The 12,243-nt window shown below is 39.9% G+C and overlaps 1 protein-coding gene across 3 annotated transcripts in view; it reads left to right on the forward strand.

Moving 5' to 3' along the window:
• Positions 1 to 12,243, forward strand: part of GTF2H1 (general transcription factor IIH, polypeptide 1, 62kDa) — a 46,154-nt gene that overhangs the window by 30,127 nt on the left and 3,784 nt on the right. For all 3 annotated transcript variants that reach the window (XM_011937456.1, XM_011937457.1, XM_011937458.1), the window contains 5 exons: positions 538 to 626; positions 1,011 to 1,128; positions 6,549 to 6,639; positions 7,125 to 7,240; positions 9,197 to 9,289. In XM_011937456.1, the coding sequence (XP_011792846.1) occupies positions 538 to 626; positions 1,011 to 1,128; positions 6,549 to 6,639; positions 7,125 to 7,240; positions 9,197 to 9,289 (507 nt within the window). The remainder of the gene's footprint in view (positions 1 to 537; positions 627 to 1,010; positions 1,129 to 6,548; positions 6,640 to 7,124; positions 7,241 to 9,196; positions 9,290 to 12,243) is intronic.

Below are 12,243 nucleotides of genomic sequence, written 5' to 3' on the forward strand. Positions count from 1 at the left end.
ATGATCTCAGCTCACTGCAACCTCTGCCTTCCGGGTTCAAGCGATTCTCCTGCCTCAACCTCCCAAGTAGCTGGAATTACAGGCATCTGCCGAGGAGATGGAATTTTTTATAATTAAAACAAAAAAATACCAAACTGGAAGATAAAGTATTTACAACACATAAAGTAAAAGACTGTTTCCTTAATATTTAAAAAAGTCTTATTTTTTAAAAAGTACCCAATATAAAAATAGTGGACAGCATAACATCGTTCATTTGGGGAAAAAATAATAAAATGTAAACTTTCACCTACCAGATTGGCAAAAGTAAAAAGTTCAGTAATACTTCATGTAGTCAAAGTGTAAGAAAACTAGTACTCTTAAGTATTTGTTGAGAAAATATTTGTAGGACAACCATTTGTAGGACAGTCATCTCTAGGAAGTGAAGCTCATGGTGGGAAGACTTCATTTTTTACTCTGTACAGTTTTGTTTTTTCAGTCATGTTTATTTTGTAAGAGAAAGTTGTGACCAAATAAAAAGTACTGTGTTAATAATTATAGGCGAAATTACAAGAGTCCATTGAATATGAAGACTTGGGGAAAAATAACTCTGTAAAAACGATTGCACTAAACCTCAAGAAGTCAGATAGGTAAGTTTGGTCAATATTAAGCAGAATAGCTATGTAACACAATTCAGTCCAAAATATATCCTGCAAGTACAGCACTCATGTTTTAATCAGTTTGTCACTATCAAAGTACAATATCCTTTTTTGTTTAAAATTTATACTTCTCAGGAAAGCAAAAATGAACAAACCCATGACAATAAATGTTGGATCTTTCTGCTGTTGCCTTCTTATTGCCCTTATGGGAGTTAAATATTTTACTGAAATTATTTTATTGAAATCTCTTTAACTATATGGTTATCATTTCTTGCCTTGAGGAGAACTTTGTTCTGACTGCTAAAATGTTGCAAAGACAAATGTTGAGCATCTTTACTGTGTGTGATTAGTAATTTCTTCTGTGCTAACCTGCAGGTATTATCATGGTCCAACTCCCATCCAGTCACTACAGTATGCAACAAGTCAGGACATTATTAATTCTTTTCAAAGTATTAAACAAGAAATGGAAGCTTATACACCCAAGTTAACTCAGGTAGGTGACTTCTACTGTTTGAAGGCCAGAATTCCCATAGTTCCTTCCTCAGTTTATGAGCACAAGCAGATTGAACTATACAACTAATATTATAATTGGGTTTAAAGACATAGTTCTGATAAATAAATTGAAAAAAGAGGTGGCAAGAAAAGGTGTTTGGCACTTTCAAAAGGCATCTGAAGATAAGATAATAATGAAAACTAAGGTGATGAATTTTGTGATTTTTACTTCTGTATACTTTTATTGGGAAATTCTCTCTGGACATTATTCTCTGAATATTCTGCATGACTCAGGCTCAAAATATGTAAAACAGCTCATCATTGTTCTTTGTTTTTCTTTGTACTTCAGTTGATCAACAGTTTGTCAGTTCTGCCTTCAATAATACTTCTTGATTCTATCACTCTTATTTAGGCAAACCTGACTGATTTTCCGTAATGCTACTGCAGGTTGCCTTTCTAAAATCACTTATTTTGGCTGGGCGCAGTGGCTCATGCCTGTAATCCCAACGCTTTGGGAGGCTGAGGTGGGTGGATCATGTGAGGTCAGAAGTTCGAGACCAGCCTGGCCAACATGGTGGAACCCCGTCTGTACTAAAAAATTAAAAATTAGCTGGGCGTGCTGGTACACACCTGTAATCCCAGCTACACAAGAGGCTGAGGCAGGAGAATCACTTGAACCCGGGTGAGGTGCAGAGGTTGCAGTGAACTGACACCACACCATTGCCTGGGCAACAAGAGCGAAGCTCCATCTCAAATAGATAAATAAATATTTTAAAATAAAAACATGTATTTTATCACTACAGCTGGAAAATCTTCACTGCCTGCCTTCACTGCAGTAGTCTGAGTGCCTTTGTGTGGCCTGCAAAACTCTTTATAGTCTGGCCCTTGCCCACTACTCGAGTCTCATCTTCAGCCATAGTCTCCACTACTCCCTTCCACACATGGCCACGGGTTCCGTACTCCAGCCTAACACACTAAGCTGTCCAGAATCTTTTGATCACATTGTCTCCTTCATGCTTCCTGTGCTTTGACTCATACTCTTTCTCCTTAGAATACCCTTAGCCCTGTTTCTCCCCCAAGGAACTGATAATTAAGACTCAGCTCCAGTTTCATTGCCTCTGGAAAGTAATCCTTAACTTGTGCAAAGAAGAATTTGTTTTTTCCTTTTCTCCGTTTTTATGAGCACTGAGGCAGAGTGTATACCTATATTACGGTATTTATCACATCAAGACTTGCTTTTTTACTTTTTATTTTGAAATCTCAGATTTTACAGAAAGTGACAGGAAAATATGTTTTCCAACCCATTTTGAGAGAAGGTTACAGGCATAATTTCCGTTTACCCCTAAATATTTCTATGTGTATTTTCAAAAAACTGAGACATTCTCTTAAATAACAATACAATTATAGAATTAATAAGTTAACATTGATGATGTATTATCTAGTCTGCAGATCTACACTTTCACCAGTTATACCATACATAGCAAAAGAAAACTTTTTGGTCCAGCAGCCAAGCCAGGTTTATGAGTTGTGTTTGTTTCTCATGTGTTTTTAGTCTCCTTTAAAATGGAATGATTTGTCAAATCTTTGTCTTTTCATAACTTTGACACTGAAAGAGTACTGGGCAATTTTTTGTAGAATGACCTTAAATTTCTCTAATGTTTCCTTGTGACTAGATTCACATTAGGCATTTTTCCAGAAATACCACAGAAATAATGTTGTATCCTACTTAGTGTGTCATATCAGGAGGCAAATGATTTGTGTATATCCCAGCTTGTGATAATACATGTTTTCACTTGGTTAAAGGTAGTATTTGCCTGGTTTTCCACCAAAAAGTTAACTATTTTTCCCTTTGTAATTAATAAGTATTTTGTGGAGCTGTACTTTGAGACTATGTAAATACCCCATTTCTCACCAAATGTTTTATTTTTTAATATCATTATCTTTAGAGACAGGGTCTTGCTCTGATGCCCAGGCTGGAGTGCAGTGGCACAGTCATAGCTCCGTACAGCCTCAAACTCCTAGACTCAAGCAATTCTCCTACCTCAGCTTCCTGAGTAGCTGGGATTATATGAATGTGTCACCACACAACAAACTTTCATCTAGTAGATTTTTAGAATCATTAATGATTCTTGCCTGGAAGAGTGGTTGTTAAATGATGATTTTCTAATTCCATCAGCCCTTCTACGTTATCAGCTGACATGAAAGGAAGAGCATTCCCTTCATTACCTTCTCTGTTTGTTATTTATATCAGCATGAATTCATTTATTCTATGAGTTAAACACTGTTGCTCTCTTTTTTTTTCTTTTATTCTTTTGGATTTGTTTGTTTGTTTGTTTGTTTGAGATGGGGTCTCATGTCTCACTCTGTCACTCAGGCTGAAGCACAGTGGCATGATCTCAGCCCACTGCAACCTCCACCTCCCTGGCTCAAGCGATCCTCCCACCTCAGCCCCCCAGGCAGCTGAAACCACAGGCACTCACCACCATGCCTGGCTAATTTCTTGTATTTTTGGTAGAGACAATGTTTTGCCGTGTTGCCCAGGCTGGTCTTGAACTCCTGAGCTCAAGCAATCCACCCACCTCGGCCTCCCAAAGTGCTGAGATTACAGGCTATTTTTTTCTTTCTGTTAACCAAGGTACAGCTTAACATACAGTCAAATTTATTTATTTATTTAGAGACAGGGTCTCACTATGTCTCCCAGGCGAGAGTGCAGTATCACAATCTCGGCTCACTGCAGCCTCGACTTCCCAGGTTCAAACAATCCTCTCACCTCAGCCCCCTCAAGTAGCTAAGTAGCTGGGACTCCAGGCATGCGTCACCACCCCTGGCTAATTTTTATATTTTTTTGTGTAAACAGGGTTTCACCACGTTGCCCAGACTGATCTTGAATTCCTCAGTTCAAGCGATCCACCCACCTCAGCCTCCCAAAATGAAATTTATCTTTTTAAGTCTGCTAGTCTACAAGTTTTGATAAACACATGCTGTTATGTAGCCACCAACAAAATCAAGATTTAAAAAAACCAGTTCTGTCACCTCAGAAAGTCTACCCATGCCCCTTTATAGTCAAACCCTTCCTACCCTCTTCACTCAGGCTCTCCTGTGTCTGACAATATCCCCATCATTCTGAGCCCCTCCTTACTTAATGGTGCACTAAGACAGATGTTCCAGGCTTATCTTGTATTTGCTCTGCCCCAGGCGTGGAATTTTCTTTTTAGCACTGAGTGGATTAAGGTAGGAACCAAGATCTGGGACCAGGCACAGTGACTCATGCCTGTAGTCCCAGCACTTTGCCAGGCCGAGGCACGCAGATCACTCGAGAGTTCTAGACCACCCAGGCCAACACGGCAAAACCCCATGTCCACCAAAAATACAAAAATTAACTGGGTATGGTGGTGCATACCTGTATTCTCAGCTACTCAGGAGGCTGAGGCAGAAGAATTGCTTGAGCCTGGAAGGCAGAGGTTGCAGTGAGCCAAGATCACACCGTTGCACTCCAGCCTGGGCAATAGAGTGAGACTCTGTCTCAAAAAAAAAGAAAAAATATATATATCTGAGCACTAGGTATACTCATTGCTGTTGGGGTGTCATTGTCCCTTCAGCAGAAAGCTAGAAAATACATATGTGTGGCCGGGCGCGGTGGCTCAAGCCTGTAATCCCAGCACTTTGGGAGGCCGAGACAGGTGGATCACGAGGTCAGGAGATCGAGACCATCCTGGCTAACACGGTGAAACCCCGTCTCTACTAAAAAATACAAAAAACTAGCCGGGTGAGGTGGCGGGCGCCTGTAGTCCCAGCTACTCGGGAGGCTGAGGCCGGAGAATGGCGTGAACCTGGGAGGCGGAGCTTGCAGTGAGCTGAGATCCGGCCACTGCACTCCAGCCCGGGAGACAGAGCGAGACTCCGTCTCAAAAAAAAAAAAAAAAAAAAAAATACATATGTGTACATATATGCACACATAACCAACTTGGGATTATTTGACCAATTCTTTCAATCTAGACTATGGTTGTCCAGTATCTGGCCCTAGGGCCCAAGTAGACCCACATATCTTTTGTTTTAGGTGTGGTGGTGGTTGTTTGATTTAGAGATGAGGTTTCTGTCACCCACACTGGAGTGCAGTAGCACTATCATAGCTTACTGCAACCTTGAACTCCTGGGCTCAAGCGATGCTCCCACCTCAGTCTCCTGAGTCACTAGGATTACAATTGTGAGCCACCATGCCCAGCTCTCCCCACATAATTTTTTTACGCTGTAGTCAATCTGTTTCTTTTTTTTTTTTTTGGAGTCAGGGTCTTGCTTTGTTGCCCAGAGTGGAGTGCAGTGGCGCCATCTCAACTCACTGCAGCCTCAACTTCCCAGGCTCAAATGATCTTCTCACCTCAGCCTCCCACATAACTTGGACTACAGGCGTGCACCACCACGCCCAACTAATTTTTTTTGTATTTTTTGTAGAGACAGGGTTTCGCCATATTGCCCAGGCTGGTATCTGACAAAAAGAAAATAGGAATAAAGTGAGCTCCAGTGTCCCCTTGACTCATGGTTGTCCCATACTGTACTTTCACACTAAGTTGAAAAAGTGTTTTCATCCAATCTATACATGAATGGATTTCTGCTCATAAAAACTTCATTGGAAAATCTTAGAGATGCTAACCCTGCACTTGCTGTTTCACAAATTATTTGTTCCTCCCTATAGCAGTGCCTCCCTACAGTGCCTGGCACTTGATAGGCACTCATTGAATAGATAGGTCAATTTTTTCCTAAATGTTGATGTTGATACAGTGGGGAGTATATTTTTCCCCCTTTTGGCTATATTTATTCACTTCCTTGAAAATTAAATGACAATTAATAAATTTCTGCTCTGTTGATATTCCCCCCCCCCCCAAATCTGCTATCAAGGGTATGTGTTAGCAAAGCCAGGTGTGGAGTATATACCTGTAGTCTGTCCCAGCTACTCAGGAGGCTGAGGGAGGAGGATTGCTTGAGCCCAGGAGTTCAAGTTCAGCCTGGGCAACATAACAAGATTTTGTTTCTTAGAAAAATAAATGTAACAGTAACAAAGGATACAGGTTAACATGTTGTTTTACCTGTTTCCTTAAACTCCATTTTACCTTCAGTGGTAAGAGTTCCCAAGTTAAATTGAATTGATACTTAAGAAAGAGCTTTAACTAGGCAAAACCATGGGAGTTTTGAAGTCCCTGTGGACTTGCCTGGCATGCCTGGAAGATTTGTAGGTATCACCTTGCTACACAGATTGTGTTTCTGCCCTCAAGGAAAATAGTTCACTTTGATCACTGTAAATGATGTAGTATTTAAACAAAAGTAAAACACTTCATTTTTGCTCTAAAACTAAAATGTTAAGAAAGAAAAGTGGCAAAAAAAAAAAAAAGAGGAAAACCAGTTTTTCTACATTTTCATTTTTTTCAGGTTCTCTCAAGTAGTGCTGCCAGTAGTACCATCACAGCACTGTCACCTGGAGGGGCACTTATGCAGGGAGGAACACAGCAAGCCATAAACCGTATGTGCCGGGCCATCTTCTGCTACTATCTTTCTGCCTAAATCAGCTTTAAAAAGCAAGCTGGGAGGAGTGCTGAACTTTTATTGGTTTTTCCGTGGAATAATCCTGGGATTTCTATTTTGTAGATTTGTTTTTATACATTCAGATTCTGAAACATATCTAGACAAGTGTTAGATTTCAGAACTGTCTTACTATTACAAATAGTGGTACATTGCTAATTTCTCTAATATCATACTAAAAGCTGCTTTCTTCTCCCCTACCTCTTAGAATAAAGGGGAAACCTGACACTTTCTTTAAAATCCCAAGAGCTTTTAAATTTTATGATCTCTCAGCCCCAAAATTACTAACTTATCTGAAAATAGCATATCCTGGTTTGGCGTTGACAGAGTACATGTTCAAGTTTATTCTCTGAGTGGTCATTTTTTTCAATTCTGTATATATGTTAAAATAGCTCTTACCCTGTGGACCTCGTTTTTCTTTTGCAGAGATGGTGCCAAATGATATTCAGTCTGAATTGAAACACTTATATGTAGCTGTTGGAGAACTTCTACGGCATTTCTGGTCCTGCTTTCCTGTTAATACGCCATTCCTAGAAGAAAAGGTTAGAACCAGTTCTGAAGACAGCCAGATAATTGTGGTAGTGACTTACGAGATGTTCTGAAATTGGACAGTTTTATTAAGTCTTTACCATGTGACAGACACTGGGATAACTCTTTTGCATACATTATTTCATGTAAACCTCACAGCATCTTTATGGAGTAGGTATTGGTACCCATTTTATAGATTAGGAAACAGATCAGACCAGTTCCATAACTAATAATCATACAACTTAAAGCTTGTATCTACTTCTAAGCCACTGTGAATAGAGACCCAAAACAAATTACATCAGTAAAGTTATTTATATTTGATACGTTTTTCAGGGATAGCAAAATCCAAAGTAAGAACTGACAACAAATATAGCTCTAGCTATTTAACACTAAAACCCCTTTAACCCATTAAAGGACAGTTGACAAATGGAAAAATGTAATATTAATAGTAATATTATAAATTGCTCTTATAAACCATGATTAAGTAAAAGATAAACACCTCATTAAGAACAATAGGCAAACACTTTACAAGCAACTCACTAAAGAATGGAGTGATCTAGGAAGATTAAGGGGAAATGCTCACACTCACCAGTATGCAGATAAATGAAAGCTACAGTAAAAGAACATTTTGGCCAACCATGGTGGCTCACACCTGTAATCCCAACACTTTGGCGGGGCCGAGGTGGGAAGATTGTTTGAGCCTAGGAGTTGGAAACCAGCCTGGACAACATAGCAAGACTCTGTCTCCAAAAAATATATAAATAAATTTTTTAAAAGAATATTTTTTTCACCTACTAATTTGCAAAAGAATGAAAAACAAAATGAGCAATGTTGACCACGTTGCCAAGAGTCCTTTCTTCCACTGCTAGTGTTTTTTTAGGTGCTTTTACTTCAGCATGCAAATGAAACTTCAAATGAAATTCAACATTTAGAAATTTAGGAAATAATTAGGAATGCAAATACTTAGTTAGAGATGGTCTATCACTGTCTAAGATAGAGGAAATGGCCTAAATATCTACCAGAAGGGGGTTGGTTAGAGAAGCATTTGGTATATTCATACACTGAAAGACAATAATTATTTTATTTTATTTTTTTTATTGAGACAGGGTCTCACGCTGTCACCCAGACTGGAGTGCAGTGGAGTGATCTCAGCTCACTGCAGCCGCTACCTTCTGGGCTGAGGTGATTTTCCCACCTCAGTGTAGTGGCATGAGCCACTACACCCGGCACTTTGGGAGGCCGAGGCAGGCAGATCGCTTGAGCTCAGGAGTTCGAGACCAGCTTGGGCAATGTGGCAAAACCCCGTCTCTACAAAAATTACAAAAAGTAGCTCAGGTGATCACCTGAGCCTAGAGAGGTCAAAGCTGCAGTGAGCCGTGTATGATCTTGCCACTGCACTCCAGCCTGAGTGACAGAGTGAGAGCCTGTCTCTAAATGAATGAATAAGTGAATGAGTGACTATTTAAATGAGTTGAGTTTTTTGTTTGTTTTTGTTTTTTGAGACAGAGTCTCACTCTGTAGGCAGGCTGGAGTGCAGTGGTATGATCTCAGTTCACTGCAACCTCCACCTCCCGGGTTCAACCAATTTTCCTGCCTCAGCCCCCCGAGTAGCTGGGACTACAGGCATGTGCCACCACACCCAGCTAATTTTTGTATTTTTAGTGGAAACAGGGTTTCACCATGTTAGCCAGGATGGTCTCAATCTCTTGTCCTTGTGTTCCGCCCGTCTCGGCCTTCCAAAGTGCTAGGATTACAGGCATGAGCCACCACGCCTGGCCAAATGAGTGTTTATGACTGAAAGATGTTCACATTGAAGTGTTAACAATGGGATATAATTGGTATATTTATTTTCTTTTTATATTTAAATTCTATAAGAAAAGTAACTTTCATATGTAGAAGGTTGTTTTTCTCTTGGTCTCTACAGCTTCTTTGAGATTTCTCTGTAATTTATTGTTTCTCATCTTTTATAGGTAGTGAAAATGAAAAGTAATTTGGAACGATTCCAAGTTACGAAGCTCTGCCCATTCCAAGAAAAGATTCGGAGACAGTATTTAAGCACAAATGTAAGGCAGCAATCTGATTTTTGCCTGAAATCTTCTTTCTCTTTGTAGTAAAATGATGAAATTGACTTTGCTTTCATGTAAATGAGTACTTAATTTTCTTTTTTGAAACGGAGTCTCACTCTGTCGCTCAGGCTGGAGTGCAGTGGCTCCATCTCAGCTCACTGCAACCTCCGCCTCCTGGGTTGAAGCAATTCTTCTGCCTCAACCTTCTGAGTAGCTGAGATTCTAAGTGCATGCTGCCACGCCCAGCTAATTTTTGTATTTTAGTAGAGACGGGGTTTCACCATGTTGGCCACGCTGGTCTCAAACTCTTGACCTCAGGTGATCAGCCCACCTTGGCCTCCCAAAGTGCTGGGCCCACAGGCATGAGCCACCACGCCCTGCCGATACTTTATTTTCTGTTGCTCAAAGTACTATTTTTTAATACTGAAATGTGTCATGCATTCAGAAGTATATAAAATACATACATATTTTGTAAATAAAACAACTGTCTGTTTACTCACCAATCAGGAAAATGAGTAGAATGTTACCATAACCCATAGATACTCCCTGAGTGCCCCTGTCCAGTTGCATACCACTCTCTCTTCCCCTCCAGAGGTCATGAGTAACCAAGGCATTTGTGATAACCAGCTCCATGCTTTCCCTTAGAAAAGTTTTACAATCTGGCCTGGCGCATTGGCTCACTCCTGTAATCCCAGCACTTTGGGAGGCCAAGGCAGGCCGATCACTTGAGGTCAGGAGTTTGAGACCAGTCTGGCCAACATGGCGAAACCCTGTCTCTACTAAAAATACAAAAATTAGCCTGGCATGGTGGCGCATGCCTGTAGTCCCAGCTACTCGGGAGGCTGAAACAGGAGAATTGATTGAACCTGGGAGGCAGGGGTTGCGGTGAGCCAAGGTCACACCACCACACTCCAGCCTGGGTGACACAACGAGACTCTGTCTCAAAAAGTTTTACAATCTGTGTGTATGTTCTCAAAAATATATATTACCAATTTATTAATTTGGAAAAACTGAGTAGCAAGCACAAACCTAGCAGCATAAGGAAAGATAGAATTGCCACTACTCACAGTAAGCAAAACTGTTCCTGGGTTCTATTTGGCATCAGCTTCCCTGATTGTTTACAGCAGGGAAGGTCAGTGGATGGGGTATTGAGAAGTGTCACTTTGTGCTCAGCATTTTTAGCATTGCATTTAAAACAAGGTTAGAGCAACCACATCAGATCATTTGTATGTGCAGTTATACAAGTCCTCCCAGAGGTACCTTGGGAAGAATAGTACAGTCACGTGTTGCTTAACCACAGGGATATGTTCTAAACAATTCATTGACAGGCAGTTTTGTTATATGAACCTCACAGTGTACTTAAAGCCTGCTATGCTTCTAGGCTATATGGTGTAGCCTATTGCTCCTAGGCTGCAAACCTATACAGCATAGTACTGTTCACAGTTTTAACACAGTGGTATTTGTGTATCTAAACATAGAAAAGTTGCAGTAAAAATTCAGTATAAAAGATAAAAAGTGGTCCACCTGTAAAGGGCATTTACCATAAATAGAGCTTGCAGGACTGCAGGACTAGAAGTTAGTTGCTCTAGGTGACTCAGTGAGTGAATGTGAAGGACTAGGACATTACTGTACACTACTGCAGAGTTTACTAACACTGTACACTTAGACTACATTAAATTTACAAAATAGCTTTTTTTCTTCAATAATAAATTCGCCTTAGCTTACTATAACATTTTTACTTTTATAAACTTTTAAATATTTTTCAAGTTTTTCATTCTTTGGAATAACATGGAACTTAAAACACACATTGTATAGCTGTACAAAAGTATTTTCTTTGTATTCTTATTCTGTAAGCCTTTCTCTCTCTCTCTCATATAATATATATATGTATATATATGTGTATATATATGTATATGTATTTTTTTTTTGAGATGGAGTCTAGTTCTGTCACCCAGGCTGGAGTGCAATGGTACGATTGCAGCTCATTGCAACCTCTGCCTCCTGGGTTCAAGCGGTTCTCCTGCCTCAGCCTCCTGAGTAGCTGGGGTTACAGGTGCCCGCCACCATGCCCAGCTAATTCTTATTTTTTTTTTTAGTAGAGACGGGGTTTCACTGTGTTGACCAGGTTGGTCTCGAACTCCTGACCTCGCGATCCGCCCGCCTCGGCCTCCCAAAGTGCTGGGATTCCAGGTGTGAGCCACTGTGCCTGGTCCCTTTTTTCTATCTTTAATTTTTTTTTTCTTTTTAAACTTTTGTTAAAAACTAAGACACAAACACACATCAGCCTAGGCCCACACAGGGTCAGGATCATCACTATCACCGTCTTCCACCTCCACATTTGTCCCACTGAAAAGTCTTCAGGGGCAGTAATGCACGTGGAGCTATCATCTCCTGTGATAACAATACCTTCTTCTGGAATACCTCCTGAAGGACCTGCCTAAGGATTTTTACAATTAACTTTTTTATATTTATAAATAGGAGTACACCATAAATAATGATTTTAAAATACAGTAAATAGACAAACCAGTAACATATTCATTATCATTATCAAGTATAGTGTCCTATACATAATTGTACATGCTATATTTTTATACAGCTGGCTACGTAATAGGTTAGTTTACACCAACATCCCTACAAACGAGTGAATAATGTGCTGCTCTGTGATGTTACGACATCACTAGATGATGAGAATTTCTCATCTCTATTATAATCTTATGGGACCACCATCATATATGCATATCATTATGTGGCACGTGACTCTAGTTACAAATTTAAGATTCAGTGTTTCAATAACTAGGATAATTAAAAGGGGAGTTTTATAATAGAAAGCTGAAAAATCATCAGTAAGATTTTTTTGTATTTATTGCCTAATATTCTAAGTGGGTTTTCTTTTTTTTTTTTTTTTTTGAGACGGAGTCTCGCTCTGTCGCCCAGGCTGAAGTGCAGTGGCC

Source organism: Colobus angolensis, unplaced genomic scaffold (assembly GCF_000951035.1).
Source record: "Colobus angolensis palliatus isolate OR3802 unplaced genomic scaffold, Cang.pa_1.0 Scaffold164, whole genome shotgun sequence".
NCBI lineage: Eukaryota > Metazoa > Chordata > Mammalia > Primates > Cercopithecidae > Colobus > Colobus angolensis.